Source organism: Seriola lalandi, unplaced genomic scaffold (genome assembly GCF_002814215.2).
Source record: "Seriola lalandi dorsalis isolate HSWRI2012SDOR001 ecotype SW California unplaced genomic scaffold, Sedor1 jcf7180002054954, whole genome shotgun sequence".
Classification (NCBI taxonomy): domain Eukaryota; kingdom Metazoa; phylum Chordata; class Actinopteri; order Carangiformes; family Carangidae; genus Seriola; species Seriola lalandi.
In genome coordinates this window covers 1,896,263-1,918,407 of record NW_019525505.1, presented here as the reverse complement: position 1 = coordinate 1,918,407, position 22,145 = coordinate 1,896,263, and the positions used below count along the sequence as shown (strand labels likewise).

Here is a 22,145-nt window from a genome sequence, read left to right as displayed (position 1 = left end):
GTCAACATTTCTTCATTGTCTGGTTCTACAAGCAAATATTTCTGCTCATTTTAGTTAGATAGTTGAACTCAAAGCACTTTGCAGTTTCATGCCTGCATATTCATTAACCACACTTGTTACAAGCCCCTCAGGTTTTAATTCCCAGCAACATTTGTATACACAGTGAGGTCAGACTGAGAATAAATTATAAACATGCCCATAGCCACTGTCGAGGACAACGAGGTCATGTCTTTGAATGTAATATTCATCCACATTTGTGGGGTTTACTGTTACGAAGAGGAGTTTATATTCTATAATTACACATGTTGGTTCTCATATTTTGTTAGACCAACTCTTGCGGTTTTTAGGCACAAACCTTAATAGATTTAATTCAAATTAAATGAGTTTAATATTCTCAAACAGGATAACATAACTGACACAAAGACAGAAAATACAAGTTGAACACTCTTCTTATTTACTTAATATTATTTTTTCATTCATTTAAAGGAGCTATTTGTAAGTTTTGCTGTTGCTACATAGCTAACATTAGCATTAATAGCTGTTTGCTTACCAGTCTTGGGGAAACATTGCGAGTTCATCATCAAGCTTCATTCCTTTACTCACCAACAGCTGTCTCCAGAGGTGGAAACAAACACTAATGTTAGCTCTTGTTTCTGTCACATCTTTTCTTACTGAAATTAGCATGCTAACCAGCTATTCCCGGCCTGAATCACCTGTCATCCTGTCACTTTCATACGTAGCTCTGCTCAGAAGACGTATTATAACCTCTTGTTTTATGAAGACAACGATCAAATGAAAATGTACATATAGCCCCTTTAATGCTCTTGGTTTGGTGAGGGTATGCTGGGAGAATTTAGACCTGAAACCTCCATATTTCCAAAATCCTCTCTCTGACCTTAATTATATCACGTTTTTTTTTTTGAGTGATAATGATTGTATGAAGGTAGAAGCTGAAAACTGTTCAGTATTACAAAAGAAACTAGAATCACCTCCTGGTGGTTGTCTGCCTCCTCTACTCAGATTAGCTTCAGGTTACATCCCTGTTTATCCAGAGTCAGAGAAAATATGAACCATTTGCCTCGAATTTTGTTGCAGTTTCTTTGTGAGTAACAGCTAAAAAGTGTTTTCTGAGTCACAGTGACCTTAACCACTGACCTTTGACCACCAAAATCTCCGTTCATCCTTGAGTCCAAGTGAATGTTTGTGCCAAATTTGAAGAAGTTCCGTCATGGTGTTACTGGGATATCGTGTCCATGAGAATGGGACGGATGGACAACCCGAAAACAATGTGCCTCGGGCTCTGGCTCTCGCTGGCATAAAAATAAACATGGTTGTGCATTTATATGACGGAAAGAAACATTTTACCATCCCTGATATCATCCTCTGACCCCCCCAGAATTTTCATTTTTAGATCATTAAGGAGCGATTATCAGCTAAATGCTCAAACAGGTCACGTCAGGCCAAACTGACAGTGAGAGATGTTGACGCTGAACTGGCCTCGGGGCAGTGTCACCGCAATCTAAACTGTGTCCTCACTTTATTGCCACTTCTTCAAATCTGATCCATTAAACTCCACTGACTTTGTCTGTGTGTACCCATGTGTGGATGAATAAGTTTTTCCACGAAGAACGACTCACACAGTGAGGCTTTGTCTGAAGGCAGTTGCCTCATTGTTCTCCTTTCAAATCCGAATTAGCTTTATTAAATTGAAAATTATAGATAATCATGGCTGCATTTCTGATGATTGTACAATAATGTAGATCCATGACTTGCATTATCACAAGGTTTCAATTGTGTAAATCTAATCACAATTCAGCCTCACAGCCAGAGGCCCCAGAACTGTGTCCCACTACAGCTGTGTTTATAGTGAAAGATAATCAATTCAACACAGTTGAATAGTTAACTGATAAAGAAAGAATGAGCAGTGATGATGGTGAACTTTACCCTTTGTTTTTCGTCACAGTAGCCTTCAGTTCATGTGGCCGATCGGTCCGTTGGCTGCTGTTTGATTAAAGCGGCTGCAGCACAGATAATCCAGCTGTGCCTCTCTCCCTGTGACGGGGGCCGATGAGGAGGATGAGAGTCTGGATTATCCCACAGCAGAGCCAACAACACTACCACCACCCCCAACATACACACAGCATTTCCAGTGATACCCATTTGACCGAGTGTCTTATCAGTCTGAGCCCCAGACAGACACATCAACTAATACCAGACTGTTTTCCATTCAACACTCAAACAGTCACACTCAGTGAAATTCTGTCAAAGCTGACTCTTGCACAATCAGACTCTTGTGTGGTATTCTGTGCATCGCACTTCAGGCTCCATCATGTCCATGGAGATAAATTTATTTTGTTTCAATAGACGTCAAATAAAGAATAAAAGCCACCTCGGACCTCACTGCTGCAGACAAATAAAACTAACAAAACTGTTTGCTCAGTTCTAACTGTATGGCAAAATATTAAATATACTTTGTTTTTATATTCCTAAACACAGACAGATTTTTTCATTCATTCAAACCTTTATTTATACAGGGAAGGACATTGAGGACAAGCTGTCTTTTTCAAGGACGCCCTGAAACAAAATATACAATAGGAGAGACAATAATAAAAATATAAAAACAATTTTGAACATAAAGCAATATACAGTGTAATGTATTAAAAAAACAATAAAAGCAATAAAACAACATAATAATTTGTAAGACAGTTTAAAAGAGTGAAAAATTATTAAATCATATATTTATATTTACATTTATTATTTATCAGATGCGTTTATCCAAAGGGACTTACAAGTGAGAGACAACACTAAAGCTTCAGCGCAGTAGGAGAACTTGATATAAGTACTAAGAGCTAAATCTGTTCAATAAGGCAAAATGCAAGGAGATCAGGTAAAGAAGTGCAATGAGAGAGCAGAGTAAGAGCTAGTAAGGCATGTCGGGGTGTTAGAGGTGTGGAGGAGGAGAGATGAGTCTTCAACAGATTCTTGAAGGTAGAGAGCGACGCTCCTGCTCTGATAGCATCTGGTAGCTCGTTCCATCGTCGGGGATATGTGATTATGTAACTGGAGAATTCCCATCAGAGTCCAAATATTGCACCTCTATCAAAAAAAACAAACAAACAAGCAACATAATAACAGGCTGCCATACATATAGGATCCAAGAACAATATTCACATATTAAAGAGCTGCAAAAAATGTATGACAATGGTAAAGTTTGTACGTATGGCCTTGGTTTTGTTTTGGGTAACTTTTTTTTTCTTTTGTTACTTGGTGGCTGTGCAACAAGTTGTAGACACAGCACTGATATATTATCATTTCACAAGCTTTACCCCTGTGGCGACGGTTGCTTTTTACAGCACACATGTAGTTAACATGTAACAGTATGATCCTTAATAAATGTCAGGCCAGTATTCCCTCTGCTTTTAGCTCTGGTTTTGGTCTCCACCAACTCCTCAGGGAAATGTCTGACTCTTTAGCTGCTAAATGCTTCGATATGTTCACCAGACTGTCTCTAACTTTAGTCGTGAGCAGAGGGGTTGTTTTGCTGTAAACTGGGTGATCCTGATCAAAGCAGTGAGAGTTATGGGCTGTAGAACAAAACGATGAGCTGAACAATGCTAACATGCCCTGTAGAGATGAGGGGAACTGCAGTGTTGGTGATCATTTTCTGTTGGAGCAACATCACATGCAGTATTTTTTTCCCATCATTAATATAAAATATAATAAGTCCAGCGTGTTTGGGTGTGCAGTTTTGCAACTGTGTGCATTTCTGAGTGGACGGAGCGCTTTTATACTTTCACAGTATAAATATAGAGCGTAGACCTGCTTCATAAGCACACAACACATGGACATGTGCCTTTATACTGTATGGACCTTTAAGGATAAACAGGCAAACCCTGAGCTGTTGGACCCTGTGAGGTCTGGGACTCTGACCTCTCTATATCCAAGGTCAGCCCAAACAGTGAAGACCTCCTCCCTGCTGCTCCCCTCTCTATCTCACCAGCTGTAATCAATTGCTTTCTAAGCTACTCCCTCTTCTTCCTCCAGCTGTTTGGAGAGGGAGGGGGTGTTGGGCTGTGTGTGTGGAGGGATTATAAAAACCAAGATTAATACTATCACATGTGATGTAAAAGTGCAGATCTCACCCAGAGCCGCTTCTTCTATATAATCCAGAACAGGCCTATATGTGAATGACAAGCGGCTGCAACATATTCCAGTGTGATTGTGTGAACGCCCTTTTCTCCCTCTACTCCCTAAAGTGGGAGAAAGTGTGTGTGTGTGTGTGTGTGTGTGTGTGTGTGTGTGTGTGTGTGTGTGTGAGTGTGTGAAAGCGGACCAGGAGAGGAGGGCTGGTGGGGGGTTGTAGAAGGCGAGAGGAGAAGAGAGAGAGAGGGAGAGAGAGGGGGAAAGGAGGAGGAATCGGACAGCCATTACCATTCAGGATCACGTTGCCTGCTTCTCTCCACAGCCTCATCCCCCGGCTGTGCGTCGGCCCGCTTTTTGGAGGAAGCGTGGCAGCAGAAACCCGATCGGTGGAGCGGAGAACATCCAACCTTTTATCCATCCATCCATCCATCCATTCCTCCGTCCAGAGAGGGAGCGGCGGCGGCAGCATCCCCGGCCTCCCTCGCTCTCTGCTCGGATTCCAGGACCGCTGCTGCCCGGTGAAGGTAAGCGGCTCCGGAGCTGATGCAGCCCCGCTGGTGTTTTCTGCTTCATACGGACCCGTGTGTGTTCGGCAGCATATCCATGTAGTATCAGCACCTGTCGACTCCTGTAGTGACATTAACTGATCAAAATGGATTCTTAGAAGCATACCAATCAAAACTATCGATCACTATAAACTCTCGAGCCACTTTAAAACAAATTTAGAGCTCTTATTTCCTCAGGGCTGTAACCTAATCCTAAACTGTGCATATTACAATCAACATATTGATGAATCTGGCTTTATAACGTGTTACAACGAGCCTGATCAATAACGTGTTGATCACGGACATTCATTTAAAGAGATGTGGTTTCAATATACCATCAGATAGTGTGTTTATACCTCAACCCGTCCTGTTTCTCAGCACACTGCTCGTGATTTGTGAGCTGGAGGGCTGGGCTGGAAATAACCGGCGGACACTCAGTCACGGAGGGTTTCTGGGTCGTGAGAAGCTGCCGAGGTTGTTCCCACTAATGAGAGCCTCAGCAGCAGCAGCAGGTTACAGCGGCGGTCACAAATGGATAAATGTAATTAGTCGGTGTCATCCATACGATCCGAGCAGGGGCGGTGTGCTGGACAAAGAGCCCCCCCCCCCCGCTTCGCAGTCTGCTCCTGCACACACCGTTTAGGTCTCCATGTCTGATGTTCATTCATGCAAACAACCATCCTCTCTTCACATCAGAAACAGACAGTCAGAGAGAGAGAGGGAGAGAGAGGGAGAGAGAAGGGGGGGGGGGCATGCCTGCAAAAGTGGTGATAACTGTTTTATGTGCACAAACACACATCAACATCCCTACAGCCAGAGACCCTCCCACCACCACCATCATCATTATCATCATCATCGCCTCCATCTTCACCTCCACCTGCTGTAGAAGAGAATCCCAGTGGGCTCCATCACTGCAGGCTGTCTGTCAGTCTGTCTGCCTGCCTGTCTGTCTGTCTGTCTGTCTGTCTGTCTGTCTGTCTGTCTGTCTGGTGAACCTGATATTATGCAAGGTGCAGCCACAGAGAAAGAGAGAGTGAGGACTCCCCTCCTGCCGCTTTGTACCAGATGGTCAAACGCACATCTCCCTCCAGCCTTATGCTGTACCTTCACCCACCAGTCTACTGTCCTCTTCAGTCAAGTCTGAGATACAGTGAGACACAAACAAGCTATTCATAATTAATTAGTTTTGTACAGACAGAATTATCTGATTAAATCGTCTCTTCCACCTATTTTTTTCCCCTCTGCAATGGCTACAGACACACCCCCTTACTACTGTGTGTTATAAAGCTGGAAAAGCCCCAGTATGTCTGTGGTGCTGAGGTTCAAGGAGTGAACAGAAAACTCTTTTGAGACGACATCATGTTCTTTGAATCAGGGGATTTCAGTTTTGTTAATCGGATTGGTTTTGCTCAAATGACAGACATAATACAGCCGATTTCTTTTCTTTCTATTTTCCTGTTTGGCTGCAACTAATGATTATCTTCATTATTAGTTCTGATACATTGATTAGCTGTTTAGTTGATTAAAATGTAAGTGAAAAATGCCTATTGCAAGTTCTCAGAGGTCAAGGTGACCTCTCCAGATTGCACAAAATTCAAAGATATTCATTTTACAATGAAATAAAACAGAGTCTGTTGTTTAAACTGTTTAATCTCTACCATGTAGAAATGTGTGAAACTGTAGGAAGCAGCACTTGGGTTTTAGGAATAATAAAGTGATAAAGTTTCTATAGAGTCTAAGGTGACACCTCCAGATTTCTTATTCTGTCTGATCAGCTATTTAACATGCAGTTATCTAAAACAGAGAAGCAGCAAATTCTCACATCTGAGAGGACGAAGGCAGCAAATGTTCAGCACTTTTGCTCAATAAGGATTTTAACGCCTTAAAATAAAAGTGTTCACTTATTATCACATCAGTGTGGATGTAGACTATGATCATTTCATTTTTCTTTCTCGTATTGTTTCATCTGGAGAGTTTATCAGAGGCCTGATGAGGTTAAGCAGTTTAAATCTGAGAACATTTGTGAAATATTTACACAATATTTCTTTAATTTTGCTTTAATTATCTCCTTTCGACCGGCACCTCTGTCCTCCCTCTGCCTGTCTGTCTGTCTGCCTGTCTGCCTGTCTGTCTGTCTGTCTGTCTGTCTGTCTGTCTGCCTGTCTGCCTGTCGGCCTGTCTGCCTGTCTGCCTCTCTGCCTGTCTGTCTGTCTGTCTGTCTGTCTGTCTCTCCCTGCAGCTCTCTGGTTTCATAGTGTTTTATCATGAATGAAAGAAGAAACAGAAAAAATAGAGACAGCGAGAAACAGAGAGAGAGATTTCTTATTTACACAGTGTTATCTTTGTGATGTTCACAGTGACGTCCCCGAGCTGTAAATATTGATCAGTGTGTGTGTGTGTGTGATTATGTGTGTGTGTGTGTGTGTGTGTGTGTGTGTGTGTGTTAGATGGCTGTGTGATGACACATGATCACATTGTTCCAATAAAAGCTCAGAGCCAGTAGTGACTCCATTCTGGCTGTTTGCTCCTTTCACTTTCCGTCTGTCTTATCTCAGACTTTTAACCTGTGCACACACTTTCCTTCTTCTTTCTCAGTCTCACTCTATTTCACCAGTGTTGCCCTTTTTCCACTCTCTCTTTAATTACCTCTCCTTCTGTCCAGTCATCATGCTGAGTAGCTACAGTATTATTGGCAAGCCAGTCCAGTTTGTGCTTAAATGTATGTGAATGCTTTTCTGTGAGTGTCAGTGCATGTATGTGTACGTGTGTGTGTGTGTGTGTGTGTGTGTGTGTGTGTGTGTGTGTGTGTGTGTGTGTATATGTGTCTGTGTGAGTCTAGTCATTTATTCATGCAGTCAGTCAGTGTGTTACTAATCATGGCTGTGATTTAAGAAGAGGAATTACTCATTCATCATCCTCACCCTCCTCTGCTGCTATCTGCACACAAGTGTGTTTTAGATGTAAATATCATTTATGAGAGCAATGATAAAGACATGTGACACAGCCAGGAAGAGGAAGGAAGATCAAATGTCAAAGTCGAAGAGGAAAACATACAGTTATGTCAATTCAAAGGACTAACTGTCAAGAGTTAAGTCAGAGGGTCAACGGCCTGCTCACCAGTCTGTTTGCTAAATCTGGTATCATTTACTGTGGATGGTGAGTGGTGTTGGTTTAAGTTATTAATGAAAGTGTTCCAGATATTGATGTAGATATTCTTGTCAAAATTTGTAGTTGGGTTCTTGATGGAGGCTGATTGTTTTTCAATTGATATGTAGCCAAATAATAGTAGATTTTTCCAGAAGTTATTTTACAATTTGATTGAAAATTTTGTGTCAAACTGGAGAAAATCTCCAATCAGATGAGGGTCACATGACTCATTTATTTATGTCAGGTGTACTCATAACTTTCATGTAACTGTACTGCACTAAACTAAAAAGTTTAAGTTGAGTGAGTGATGTTGATGTACAGTGGTGTTGATGGTTTTTCTAGATTGGCAGTTCATGAGGATAGGGGAGAGTATTGTGCTGGATGTGTTGTTTAGATTGATGTTAGATAAGAATCCTAATATGCACAGTGAGGGGGATAATGGGAAATGGAACACCCATTTTAACCCATTTCAAACCTTCTTTCCCCTGTGTAGTGTATTCTATGGTTGATCTTGTATTGTATGAGTTGTATATTTGTGTTAATTGATATAGTGAAGACATTACTACAGATTTGGGTCCAGAAGCCGGCAAGTAAGGTGATCTGAAGATCAAGTCATGATAGTTTTGTGTGTTGTCGCTATAACAACGCCACATTGAGGTTACTATCTGAAGTGGAAAAAGAAGAACCTGGTACCAAAAGAGAGTAGAGGTGGAGGTGGAAAAATACTAAATCTGTATTTTCTTCTTTTCACCCAGAGTGAGACATCATCACAGATAGAAATAGGGATGGGAATTGATACGATTTTATTGATACCAATGTCATTATTGATTGTGCTTATCGATCTGATTCTTTATCGATTCCCTTATCGATTCCTGTGGATTTTCTGTGTGGGGAAAAAAGTAGGCCTATACAGGTTTTCAGTGTCAACAACGCAAATTTTATTATGAGTCTCTGAACACTAAACAATAAAGATAACTGCTCTTTAGTTGTTCAATCCCTCGAGGACCTTCACTGCTCTGCTGAGACTGGGAAGCGCTCGTTGACCGGCGCCATAGAGCGCCAAACACATGGCACTCCTGATATGTACTGCCATGCTGTGACCACAAATGTTTCAGCATGTTGTTGGTGTTTCCACTGTCGCTTGAAATCTTAGTGCCACAGACGCTGCACGTTGCGCTGTTCATGTCATTTTGTGTGAAATTAAGCCACACTTCCTCCACTCCTCCGCTGTCGTTCGCGCTGACTGCCTCTTTGTCGTCATTGTTTTGCAAGCGGCACTAAGTGGAAGGCATCGGTAAGGGAATCGTTAAGCATAAAGGCAAATGATGTCGATGGATCGAACCAGTTGGAACCGGTTCTCAACTGGAACCGGTTCTCGATTCCCATCCCTAGTCAGAAGTTCTCTCTGCGAAGAATATGACATCAATGTTGCGTTAAGTATGGAGCAGGAGCCAGGCAGGTGATTCAGCTTAGCTTTAGCGTAAACACACAAATACACATCCACATACACATCTAAAGCTCACCAATTAACACCTTGACAACTTATTTGTTGAATCTTTACACAAACAAAAATGTACAAAAGTGGATTTTCAGGGAGTTACATTAGCTACCCGTTCCCCTGACTCTAGTCTTTATGCTAAGCTAGGCTAATTACCCCCAGGCTCTTGCTCCACATTTAGCATACAGAGTGATATTGATCTTTTCACTAAGTATATTTTGCAAAATATCAAACTATTCCATTAAAGTTGGAGGATGAGGGTTGGCAGGTGTTGCTCCCCATCAGATTCTGTGACAATATCAGACATTTTATCTGTACTGCAACTGGAAATGTTGTTGTCACAGTCACATGCAGTATTTTGACAGCTGCTCCTGTGCACACATGAAGATGGTGCCTCCATAGTATTGATTGTTGCTGTGACAGCAGAAAGTGGCAGCCATATGACATTAACACAGCATAAGTAATGAGCGGGAGCCAGGAAGCGACAGCCAGGAAGCGACAGCCAGTCTGCGTAGGCTCAGACAGATGTGATTACAGAAACGTGGTTCCATTAGTGTGCAGGTATTTCTATAAAACACCTCACCAGTCAATATTTCTTCAATATATATCACTTTTTACTTTAGACACTCTGGTTCTGGATGCACATGTAGAACAGATCTGTTTTCTGCTCAGGGAGCTCCATGTTGTGGAGTCTGTCAGGTTGAACTGAGCTTTATGTTTGTCTGTGGAGCACGAGTGTCAGTGAAACTCCCGTCAGCGGCTGTTAGAGCGCAGGAATGCTGCTCTGGAACGACACAAAGCCTTTCACTGGCAGTTACGGCCGTTACTCTGCAAATGTCTGGTTTTCTCTTCCTCCGTCTATATCCCTTTTTTTCTCCTTCTTAATCTGTTGCTTGGATTCTTCACTGCTGCCTCAAAGTTGTCTCCTCTCTGTTTTATGTCACTCCTGCTCTTTTGTTTCATGTTACACTCACATGCCCTGACCAGGCTGAGCTGTGGGAACAGGCCGTGTCCATGTAAATCCTGGGTGTGAGTTATAAATCAGTCCAGTCAGGCATCCAGCATCTCTGCGTGGTCTGATTCAGCCACTGCACGCTGTCACAGGAAGAGGCAGGAGCCAAGATAAATGTTGTAGAAAATGTTGGCTGAAACCACAGTTTAATGAATGTCATATTAAAAGAAAAAGAAAAGATTAAAAGAGCTATTTGTAAGTTTAGCTATTGCTACATAGCCAACATTAGCATTAAGAGCACTAAGAGTTCTCTCCTTTACTGCAAGAGCTGTCTGCTCTATCACTTCTTTTCCTCTACTGAAGTTAGCATGCCAACCAGCTAGCTCTGGCCCGGTTGACGTGTCTTTTTATTTCCCGATACCGAGTCACTGTAGCGTCCAGTCGTCCCTGAAGACATTGTGCTGCTTAGAGGTTGTCTCATAAATGCAACGATGGCTGAAGCTCTTAGAAAGACTAGTAAGTAAACAGCAGTTAATGCTAAAATTAGCCATGTAGTAATAGCTAAACTTACAAATAGCTCCTTTAATCTGGACTGGTCAACAGAAAATCAGTATTAATTTTGATAATCAGTATTTGACAAGCAAAAATAACAACAGTTAACTGATTAATCATAAATTAACAGATAATAAGAATAATCACACTTTAGTCAATTTAGATAAAAATGGGTCAAACTAGGGGACTAAGGAACTTTTGATGAAGATTCACATTGTATGTTTTCAGTTTTTATTGTTTTCTGGTTGTCCGCCCCTTTCTCATGGACACATATCTCAGTAACGCCTTGACGGAACTTCTTCAAATTTGGTGGTAAAAGATCAAAGGTCAAGGGCGTGTGGACCTCACAAAACATGTTTTTTAGCCTTGTAAACGCGGTATGTCAAGACTTCTTCAAGGGAATCCCTTCACATTTGGCACAAACATTCACTTGGACTCAAACATGAACTGAATAGAATATGTCGGTCACAGGTCAACACTTTTTAGCCATAACTTAAGATTTTACACAGGATTTATGCTTTATAAATTTCACACAAATGGTTCATATTTTATAAGACTCTAGATAAACAGAGATGTAACCTGAAACTAGTCTGAGTGGCAGTGGCAGACAACCACGGGGAGGAGATTGTAGTTGATTAGAAATCGCAAAAAAACTTGCAGTCCTAATGATAACGCTATGAGCCAAGTTACTGTGCGTCTGAGTGTGAGTGTGCATGTTTGTACTAATGCAGAAAAGAAAGCTAAAATGCCTTGCTGAGGGTCTCGTCATCAGACAGATGTTCTCAGTGTTTCTCCAGCGTTTCTGCTGGTAGTTTCTTTTTCTTCAAAGATCTCGTTTTGCCCTCTCAGAGCTGTAATGACACGGTGTGGCTTTGAAGCTTCCCTTCTGGCTCTATTTATAAAACCGCTAGTTGCAGTGGCACTGACTCTCTGTCAGGGCAGCAGGGAAGCTGACTTATACACACACACACACACACACACACACAGAAAACACCAACACCAGGACAGAGAAACACAACCATACACTTGAGAACCGCAGAGGATTTTGGGAAGGCTTTCACCTCTTCGTGGCAGCGTTGCCGTGGAGACTGGGATTCAGGAAGTGGGGCTTTGCCAGCGGTCTAGCCAGGGGCCAGCAGCGGGAGGAGGAGGAGGAGGAGGAGGAGGAGGAGGAGGAAGAGGAGGAGAATTTTTGGCAGCAGTAGTACAGATGGAAATCCCAGCCGTTGTGTTGAACTCACAGATCGTACACAGAAACATTCCCACCCAGTGACCAGCAGCACTCAGGTCACAGTTTAGTCTGCTGCTGCCTCAGGGCTGTGTGTGTGTGTGTGTGTGTGTGTGTGTGTGTGTGTGTGTGTGTGTGTGTGTGTGTATGTTTATAAGTCAGTGTGTGTGTGTGTGAGTGTGTGTGTGTGTGTGTGTGTTTGCAGTATTATCACTAACAGTTTAGGGTTCAGATAGTTGTTTGTTGAGGGGTGTTTTTCAGAATCTGGACTGACTGTTTTTGGTCAGCTGTTAGTGGATGATTTTTTGGACTCAGACTGGGTCACTGTCAAGTGGATTTAGGGGCTTTTATTCTGAAATATCTTGTATATATTTTAAGGAAACAAAACTGAAACCTACTCTGTAAATATATAAAGATTTTATATTATCCAAGACTTATTCAAATACTTAGGATATTTACATTTTCACAATAAAACACATGATTTCTTAAAGATTATTATTTTATGTTGTAAATATTTGTCTTTCTTGCAACCTTTACTACAACCTTCAACCTTTGTGCCCCGGACAAATCTAGAAGACGGTGTTCAGCCTCGTAGCACAGTAGGAGACGCACAGCTGTAAATAATGAGTTTAATCATGTCACACTGTGTTACTATAACAGAGCCGTCGTTAAGCTTATTAGTAACACCTGTTAGCACCTGTGTCTGAATTTCTGCTGGTGAAAATGCATTTTACTCCTCAGCCGGTTGAATATTAGTTTGTGTGACACAGTTTTGAAGGAGGATGCCACTGTCTTTGTAAGTTTTTGCTTCTTACTGCTAATAATTATTCAGACATTTTGAATTCATGCTGCAGAGTTTTCAGATTTTTGAACGTAGGCTGTATCTTGTATTTTCTAGTCAAGTGTTGGTTTCATTTAAATGGGATTTAAACACCAGTTATGAGATTCTTTAAACCTATGAAGTGTAATTCTAACACACTGAATATCTTGTGCATCAGATTTTGGTGGCGAAAGGTCAAAGGTCAGATCTCGTAATGATGATGTAACTGTAAAATGTATGCAGACAACGTGCTCACTTGAGCTTGACCTTGGAAAATCATAGTTTGATAAACAATTATCACCTAAGCTCCACCAGCAGATGGTAGTTAGCACAGTTGCTATGGAGATGGTTTAGTTGGTTTAAATGGTTTAACTTTTAACAGACTACACAGCTCAAGTTTCAGGCATGATTTACAAAATAGCTGGCAGTGATATTAGATGATTTGTAGTGATATGGTCTTTATAGGGTTAGGGCTATATAGATAACAACTGAATATCCATTAAAATGTTAAAATGGACTCTTTTTTTTTTGTTTTTACAACGTTCATCTTAGAAAATTCAGTTTGAAAAAAACCAAATACAAAAATGATTGGCACATGGTTGTGAGCTGGATTCAAACCGATGACTCTATGAGCACACAGCAGACGTTCACTAACCTGCTGAGCTGCTGCGACGCCCTGTGGAGCTGTAATAGAAGAGCCAATAAAAGCCAATTCATTCTCTCAGGGCGGTGCTGTGCTGAGATTGGACGTATTGATTTATTGATGCTGTGATGGACAGATCAGAGCATCAGGTCCCCGGAGACGCGCGTGCACACACACGGCACACACACACACACACACACACACACACACACACCGCTCACCCTGCACATACACACACACACACCGCACAAACACACCGCACACACCTCTGTTTAGTGTGTCTGCTTACGGCTAGTATTTACTATCAGTCATTTTTCTTCATTGCAATAAACAGATATTGAATTAATTAAGACAGTAAACAGATGGATGAGCAACAGATGTAGAGAAGTAAAGAGAAAAAAGGAAAAGAGAGAAAGAAAGTGTGATAAAGAGAGAGAGGAGAGCTCTCGCTCGTCTTACTAACATATTGACTCTTATTTAAAAATAGAAACAGAAACACCAGACGAGCTTTCAGATCTCTCTCTCTCTCTCTCTCTCTCTGAAATTCCTTCCTTTCCATTCACCCAGCACAGAGCGCTCTGTCGTTCATCACACTTGGCATCAGCCATGAGATCAATTAATCAGCTCAGAGCACATGAAGTGTCTAAACCTCAGAGAAGAAACGCTCACTGCGGCTGTTTTACATTTGGACCATAAGGTCTTGTTGTGTGTGTGTGTGTGTGTGTTTGTGTTTCTCCCAGCAAACTAAATGTTGATACTGATTTCCTGTTTATACACAAACACAAAGACATCGCACCTCAGCTTCTGTCAAATGGTTGAAAGCCTATTTTTAAGTTTTCACCAGCAGCAGTTGGATTCAGAATAAGAGTCAGATTTGTTGGATGTTGAATTTTACACCTTGGTGGTTAATTTAAACACAAAATAGAACAAAATCATGTGAAAATATCTTGAAATGTTGCATTTTAATAATATATATATATTATATATAGTGTAGTGTCTTACAGTTTTGACAAAACAGTTTATATAAACATTAATATGCACTATATAACAAGAGGCTTTTTAGTAATGCAATTAAATGAAAATGGAATATATATTTCATAAACTTACATTGTGTAAAATCAATATGTATGAGAAGATTTATCTACTGTAAATCAAACACTACAAATAGGAATTAAAAGACTTTTTCAATATCACCCTCATCTTAATACTATGCACATGGTTCTGTGTTAGATTGTGGTTAAGTGACTGTGGTGATGGGAAACTATAGAAGTCAGGAATGATTATGATATATGGACATATCGTTTGAGCTTTCATGTATGTTTTACAGTGACTTCACACACCCTCGGTCCTCTCGGTTCTCTTCTTATTTGATCTTCTCCTCGGTGGCTGCAGTGTGGACCTGCAGCCTCCTGAACTCCTTCACTGTTGTCTAGACACGATGACTAACGTAACCCAGTTGTTTCTTTCCTCCTTTTCTGCTTCCTGATCGCTGCATCGTTACTGTTGTGCTGTGACGTTGAACCTTTGCATCATTCATGACCCCTGCGTGATCACAGTGGGAGCCAGCGATGAATTATACAGTGTCCCTACTTTGTCTAAAGCTCCTTCTTCTCTTTTTCCCCACATTTCTTCTGCTCCCTTCTTCTGACCTTGTTTCTCTCCCCTCCTCCACTTCTCTACATCACTCTCTCCTTCCTCTTCCTCCCTTCCTTTTCCTCATCCCTCTCCTCCCTGCAGCCCTGAAGTGAGATGGAGTCGTCAGACGATGATACTCTCAGCGAGCGCTCTTGCGTCAGTGAGCCGTCCTTCCGGAGCGAGCGTTCAGGGGGGTCGTTGTCACCGTGTGCATCAGGACTTGTGGGGCCACCGGGAGACACTTTGCCATGGAACCTGTCCAAACATGAGAGGAGGAAGAGGAAGAGCCAGGACTCGGTGCTGGACCCGGCGGAGAGGGCGGTGGTTCGTGTCGCAGGTAAGAGAGAAACCATCCCACCCCGACATTATGAGTCCCTCTGTCTTTACAAACTTTCTCTGTGCCTTTGAGCGAGAGAATATCCCTGCAGCTCCTCAGTGGAAGGGAAGGAAAGTGTCCTGTGGTGAATGTGTGTAAATGTGAAAATGAAGCAGGATGTTGCTGTTTGCCCAGAGGAAAACGGAGATAACAAATGACTTGGCAAATTATCAGAGAATTTAAATTCATGCAAAAAGCAGACAGCTGATAGGAGCCAAGCAAAATAACTGGTTTCAAACATGAAAGTCTGGCATCATCTAGACTTCCTGTGACTTACAGACGACTTGCTGTGAGACTTGCAGCAGAAAACATGTCTGTACAGAAAGAGGAGGAACTTGTGGAGGAGCTTGTGAGGAGCTAACAGAGAGGTACGGGGGGGATGAGGAGACAAAAACTGACATTTGACCTTCGCTGTGCAAAAGACTTTTAACAGACTTGTTCTGATGCTATTCATCTTTTTATCATTAAATATCTTATATCTATCTATATCTAGCCATAGTTACTTCATGTGCCCACTTCATTCTCATTTGCATGCTGACATTTTCTCAGCCGCTCTTGTCTGATGGCTGGACTTCCCTCTGGCTCTCATACCAGGAAAAAGCCCTGTCTCCTGAAAGAGCCACAGTCAGTAAATGTCACAGTGATAAGACACAAATCTGATTCTGCCATCTTATGCTTGAGCATCTAGAATATGCTATTAGAAGTTATTATCTTGTATCACTTACATGTGTTAATCACTGGGATTAAGTTTTTTTTTTTTTAATGAGTGTAATTGTCAACACCTTCATGGTTCACACTGAAAGATGAGATCTAATTAGTGTAAAGACTATAAATATAATAAGAGATGAGATTAACCTTGAGGTGGTTTTACTGCCTCCATCCTTATGTGCAGAGGTCAAAGGTCAAGGTGAGAAGCCAGTCTTTACTGACACCTCTGTTCTGCTGTACTTCCTTTTTCCTCCTCTCTTTCTGGCAGTAGCAGGAGATGGAGGAGAAATGTAGGTTACTCAGTTCTCTGGAGAACCCAGGGTTCCCCTGCTCGAGTAATGACACACTGGTAGCACGCTAACAGCTTTCAACTCTTCCAGTGGAAGGAGGGAAGACGTGCAGCTTGATAATTGTGGCAAATGGTATAAAAGTGGGTTTAGTGCTGCTGCTCTCGTCATCTGTGGCTTTTTCCTCTCACGTTGTTTCATTATTGTGCTGATTATTTTCTTTTTGAGGCTTTTATCACATAAATGCATGTTAGCGGATCAATAGAGCACTCCAGCTCTCTCAGCATTTAGCGATACCTCTGTTCCAGAGTGGCTTACAGTGGATTCAACAACGGGATTAGCTCAGAAACCCTCACCAGCATTAGTGTAAAGAAACAGCACACCTCGAGTTTAAGATTATTTGTAGGCATTTGTACGGTGGCCCTGAGAGCTCAACAACATCTTCATCAGTTTGACAACGCATGCTCTGCAAATTCACACAACACAAGGGAGTGTTTTCAGGGGAAACTAAAAACTGATGAACCTGGCTGGGACTTGTTGTTCAATGCCCAACTCTGACTTTTGAAGTTAAAAGCTTTGAATAACAAGTGAGTGAATAACAAGAGAGAGACAGGAAAGTCAGGGAGGGAGGGAGGGAAGGAGGGGGACGGGGGGCCAGAGAGAGAGAGAGAGAGAGAGAGAGAGAGAGAGAGAGAGAGAGAGAGAGAGAGAGAGAGAGAGAGAGAGGGAGAGGTTAGATTACACCTTCATGGTAATATACGTTTTTCTGCATCGTTCCTTCATAGTTTCTCTTCATTCAATATCTGTAGTTGTATTAGAGTGCATCAACAGGATTGTAGCATTGATGTGATTCAGAATCTCTATTTAATCTAGTAAAAGACAGACACTGTTTATTTTGTCTGCAAACACTTTCTCTGTAGATGACAATATATACAGAGATATAGTGATACGATGTTACACGAGCAGGAGCCATACTGTCTTCACGTTGGACACGATATCTCAGTAACACCTTAACTGAACTTCTTCAAATTTGGCACAAACATTCACTTGGACTCAAGGATGAACTGATTAGACTTTGGTAGCTAAAGGTCAAAGGTCAAGGTAATGCTGACCTCACAAAATGCAGGTTTGGCCATGTGAACATAATATCTCAATAACACCTTGAGGTAATTTCTTTAAATTTGGCACAAACGTTCACTTGGACTCAAAACTGATTCAAAGGTCAAATGTAAAGGTCAGCCAGACCTCACAAAACTATTTTTAGCCATAAATCAAGACTTTATGACAATTATGACAAAATTTCACACAATATTGTATATGACTCTGGATAAACAGGGATGTAACCTGAAACTGGTCTGAGTGGTGGACAGTAATTCTAGTTCATGTGAGAAGGAAACTACCATGAAGTTGCAGTGCTGCTGTGATACCACTAATGTTGTAAATGCCAGTTTTGTGTAAAGTAACGGGGGATGGGGCGACAACAGGGCAGTGAAATCATTCTTCTTCATAGACATGGACCCAGCATGTTGGTCATGATTGTATCTGTACATTCATGCTCATACAGTGTCTGTGTAAGAAGAGAAGTAATGATAATCACATGTATCCCCCACACTTTAAGGATTTCCTGTTGGCAGACGCTTCCAGACCTGCAGAATGAATGTTCTGCAGTCTCTTAGCCACAGCAGAAGCCTGTGCGGTGTGTCTGAGATATCTGGCTTTATCATCACCTTCGTTTATGGCTGGTTCAGGACGGGTTTTCACTTGAGTCTCGTCTTTCCCTCAATCTGTCTCTAAATGTCTGGAGGGGAGATTTGGAGTCTGTGTGTGAGCTGCAGCAACAGGATTTATTTTCATTCATGCTCAATTCAGTTGGATTAAGCTGAGATCCAGAGGAGCAGGAGCTGGTGTCACTGAGCAAAGGTGTGTGTCTGTTCGTGTTTGTGTTAGTATGGAGAAAACGTGGACATAAGTTGGACATGGACAAAATGTCTCCATGCAAGAAAGCTGTCTCAAGCTGAGCGGAAGTGAAATGAGCAAAAATTAGATGAGTGTGTGTTAGACTGAGAAAAGAGAAGTGACAGACAGAATAAGGGGAATTTGTGGAGGAGAGTGAACATGAATGTTAAAGTATGTGTGCCTTTGTGTTTGTCACATGCACACACATTCACACATGCACCGAGTTTGAAAGTGGGATAATAATAGATTTAAAGTAAAGAGGTAAAAACCTGTGAATGTTCTGCATAATGTGAAAAGTGAAAACCGAGGTGAAAAAAACAACTTGAACAAACTGCAAAGTAAAATGACAAAAAAATAAATAAATAAAATAAAAATCTCTCCACTCAACATTTTATATCACTGGTGACATTTAAAAAGTGAAGAAACTCAAATCACAGTTTAATGTTTTAAATTGACTCCACAAAATGAATAAGCGAGAGATGGAAAATGGAAAAAAGATAGAGATTTAACATAACTGACATCAGCAGCACATGAATACAATATATAATACTGAAAATGTCTTTTCTGTACGATTTAAATGTGAAAGTGTAATTACAACCAGATCTGAGCAGAGATGAGCTGGATGGTTAAAGAGGGTTGGTGTGTCTTTTATGTCCTGTGATGATCTGTGTCAGTGGAGATGATCCAAAGTACGTGTTTCTACATTAGCTCCGCATTCATCATTACTGTTATGACTATTATGGTCTTTCTGAGCAGACAAGATAAAGACTAAACATCTTTTCAAAGCAGAAATGCTGAAGCAAAATGAGTTTCATCTGTAGACGAATGTGAAAACATCTCGTTGTAGTTGAATTTCAAATTTTGAGGCCAAATTTTCTCAGTGAATCCGTCTGTCATGGCTGCTGCCACATGTGAGGAGGGAAATACAAATGATCTCATGTAATATGGCTTTAATGAGCAAAGTTTTCCGCTCCTCCACTCTGACTGTATTTTGGATGGATGTGGCCTGTTTGGACACCAAGAGTTTGTGTGTCTGTAAGTGAGGGTTAGACGACAGCTCTGAAAGGTTAAAGAAAAACAAACAAGCATTTAAACATTCTCATCTACAATTATTAAAAGAGACAGTTAGACAGGGAGGTTTCCAGGCAGCAGCTCTGGGCTGACTCAGCATGTCAGCGGCCGACTTGACGTTGGCGCCGTCACAAACCACCCAGGGGTTGAAACGTGGGCGACACCTTGCTAACACCGCCAGTATTCTGCTGTGTGAACTCTCCTCTACACCTGCGCACGTCTCCAAAAGCTGCTGATCTGTGGAGCCAACACTAACTAAAATGAGATGCGTGGAAAATGCTAATGCATCTTACAAATTTAACAAGTTGCTGCTCATCTGCAGTTTGTTTTATTCACTGACTGTTCAAAAACATTTGGTAAATAAAACATTCGGTGTTGTTTTGTTTACCAAATGTTTTTGAACAGTCGGTGAATAAAACAAACTGCAGACGAGCAGCATCTTGTTAAATTTGTAAGATGCATTAGCAAAGAGACTTAATGGAGGAATTAGACCAGAATCTACTTTTGTCATGTCCAGTTTAACCCATTTGGGTTAATTAGGGCAATATGAACTGAGGCCTGTATAGACCCCCCCCCCATCCCATGTCTGTAGCCTTCAAATAGACACATAACACTGATTCATTCATTAATATGCACCAAGCAAGCATATTATAAACCTATTTATAAAGTTTTTATATTAATTTAACACGGAGCCTCGAGATTAAGTAATAATTCAGTTCAAGTCCTTTATCATTTCAGCTGATAATTTAATTTAATTTAATGATGCATATTTGCAAACAATTAATAAGATTACTCCAAACGATGCAAACAGTGAACCTCAGGCTGTGGGTCAGTTGCCTGTTGGTGATCCAGCTTCATGATTTTGTAGATTTCAGTGGATTACTTGATTTTTCAGAATCAAAATCAGAATCTGGTTTATTGCAAAGTACGTAGGTTTTCAACATACAAGGAATTTGCTCTGGTGTGTTGGTGCCAAACATTAAACATAGTAAGTAGAAAAGAAATATAAACGCAGATGAAACAAGCAGGTCAGATATCTTAAATATGAATAGAAAAATTTAAGATAAGATATTTCCAATTAAATGTTGTAAAAATAAATTTACAAAAAATGTGTTAACTTGATATTTTGGAGATTGATAAATTAATTAAACAATTAAACAAATTTTTGGACACTTGGTAATTTGCTTTCTTGCTGAGAGTTAGATGAGAAGACTCCGTCTGAAGCTGTAGCCAGGAGACAATTAGCTTAGCTTAGCATGAAGACTGGATAAAAATAAAAAATATATATGTAAAAAAAACAGCATACCACCACCTCTAAAGCTCATTACTTTACATGTTATATTGTGTTTGTTTTTTGACTTATGTTCTGGACTATTTCCTGGTCTCTGTGAACTGTTTCCCTGAGCCTCCGGTCTTTATGCTAAGCTAAGCTAAGCTAAGCTGCTGCTGGCTCCAGCTTCGTATCCAGTAAAGAGATATGAGTGGTATCTCATCTGACACTTGACAAGAGTAATCATATTTCCCAAACTTTTCTTTTAAAAGAGGTGAGCTGTTATTTACTGCAACGGATGGAAAAGACCGGAGTACACTGTGTTTTAAAGAATAAGGCTGAAAGAGTAGGCTGTATGAATTACCATGTTGTACTTGTACTTCTCTTGTAATTTCATACATATGAAATTATGGATGAAGAAACCAGAAACCGATAGACAGTTAGTACATGGTAAATTGAAGAGTTTACACTGCTCTGCACCTCCCTGTGTGTTCTCAGAATAATATGAGATGAATTTTTTTTCACATTTTTTAAAGACTAAATCCTCTTTATTTAGACATATTAAACAAACTTCAACATCTTATTTAATGGCACTTAGTGAACTGTGTCTCTAGATGATTTTAATCCTCTGATGTCTCTTCTGATTTGTCCTGATGAGCTGTAGTAACTCTGTAATCGTGATGCTGCCAAATTTGCTCAGTAAGCAAACACAGAGTGGTTCATGTGTCTGGAAACGTCCAGCACTCACTCAGGCGTGAAGCCTATTGTGATGATATTACATTTTACATAATATGGACAGTGTGTTTACATTGACCTCGATTTCCATTCAAGCAGAGGCCTGGAATGTGGAAAATGAATATATTAAGCTGCTTTTACCAAAAGGCCACATAGTTTACAGTCATGTTACATTATCTAGAATGAGGAGAACAATAGAAAGTGTTTATAGATTGTTTATTGATTAGGAAGATTAGAAGAACCCAGTAGTAAAGTATACAGTGACTTAGCACACAGAAAAATATGCAATAAGTATTATTTTCTGTACGTTTTACTTAGAAAATATACTGAAATAAAAGCAGAGGAGGGAAAAGTTGCACTTCTACAAGACAGAAGCAAGATCAGGATGAAGTAATGTAGGGAGAGCGAGGGAAACACAAGCAGCTTTGTGAAGAGATGAGTTTTGAATTCACCCTGGAGAGGGCAAAGAGAGAGAGACGCTGCTGTCCTGACTGGACTCTGTAATTCAGCCTCTCTGGACGGCTCTGCTCTGCCTGCTGAGCATGTCAATGAAACCAGCCCGCAGCTGCTGCCTTTTCT

The 22,145-nt window shown here is 41.0% G+C and overlaps 1 protein-coding gene across 13 annotated transcripts in view; it reads left to right on the top strand.

Annotated features, from left to right (window-relative positions):
• The first annotated feature begins 4,529 nt into the window (after positions 1–4,529).
• macf1a (microtubule actin crosslinking factor 1a) overlaps positions 4,530–22,145 on the top strand; it is a 233,408-nt gene continuing 215,792 nt past the window's right edge. For 12 of the 13 annotated variants that reach the window (XM_087170610.1, XM_087170598.1, XM_087170605.1 and 9 more), the window contains exons 1-2: positions 4,530–4,667; positions 15,266–15,500. In XM_087170610.1, the coding sequence (XP_087026736.1) occupies positions 15,278–15,500 (223 nt within the window). In that variant the 5' untranslated portion in view covers positions 4,530–4,667; positions 15,266–15,277. The remainder of the gene's footprint in view (positions 4,668–15,265; positions 15,501–22,145) is intronic. The other variant, XM_087170606.1, reaches the window with a different exon arrangement.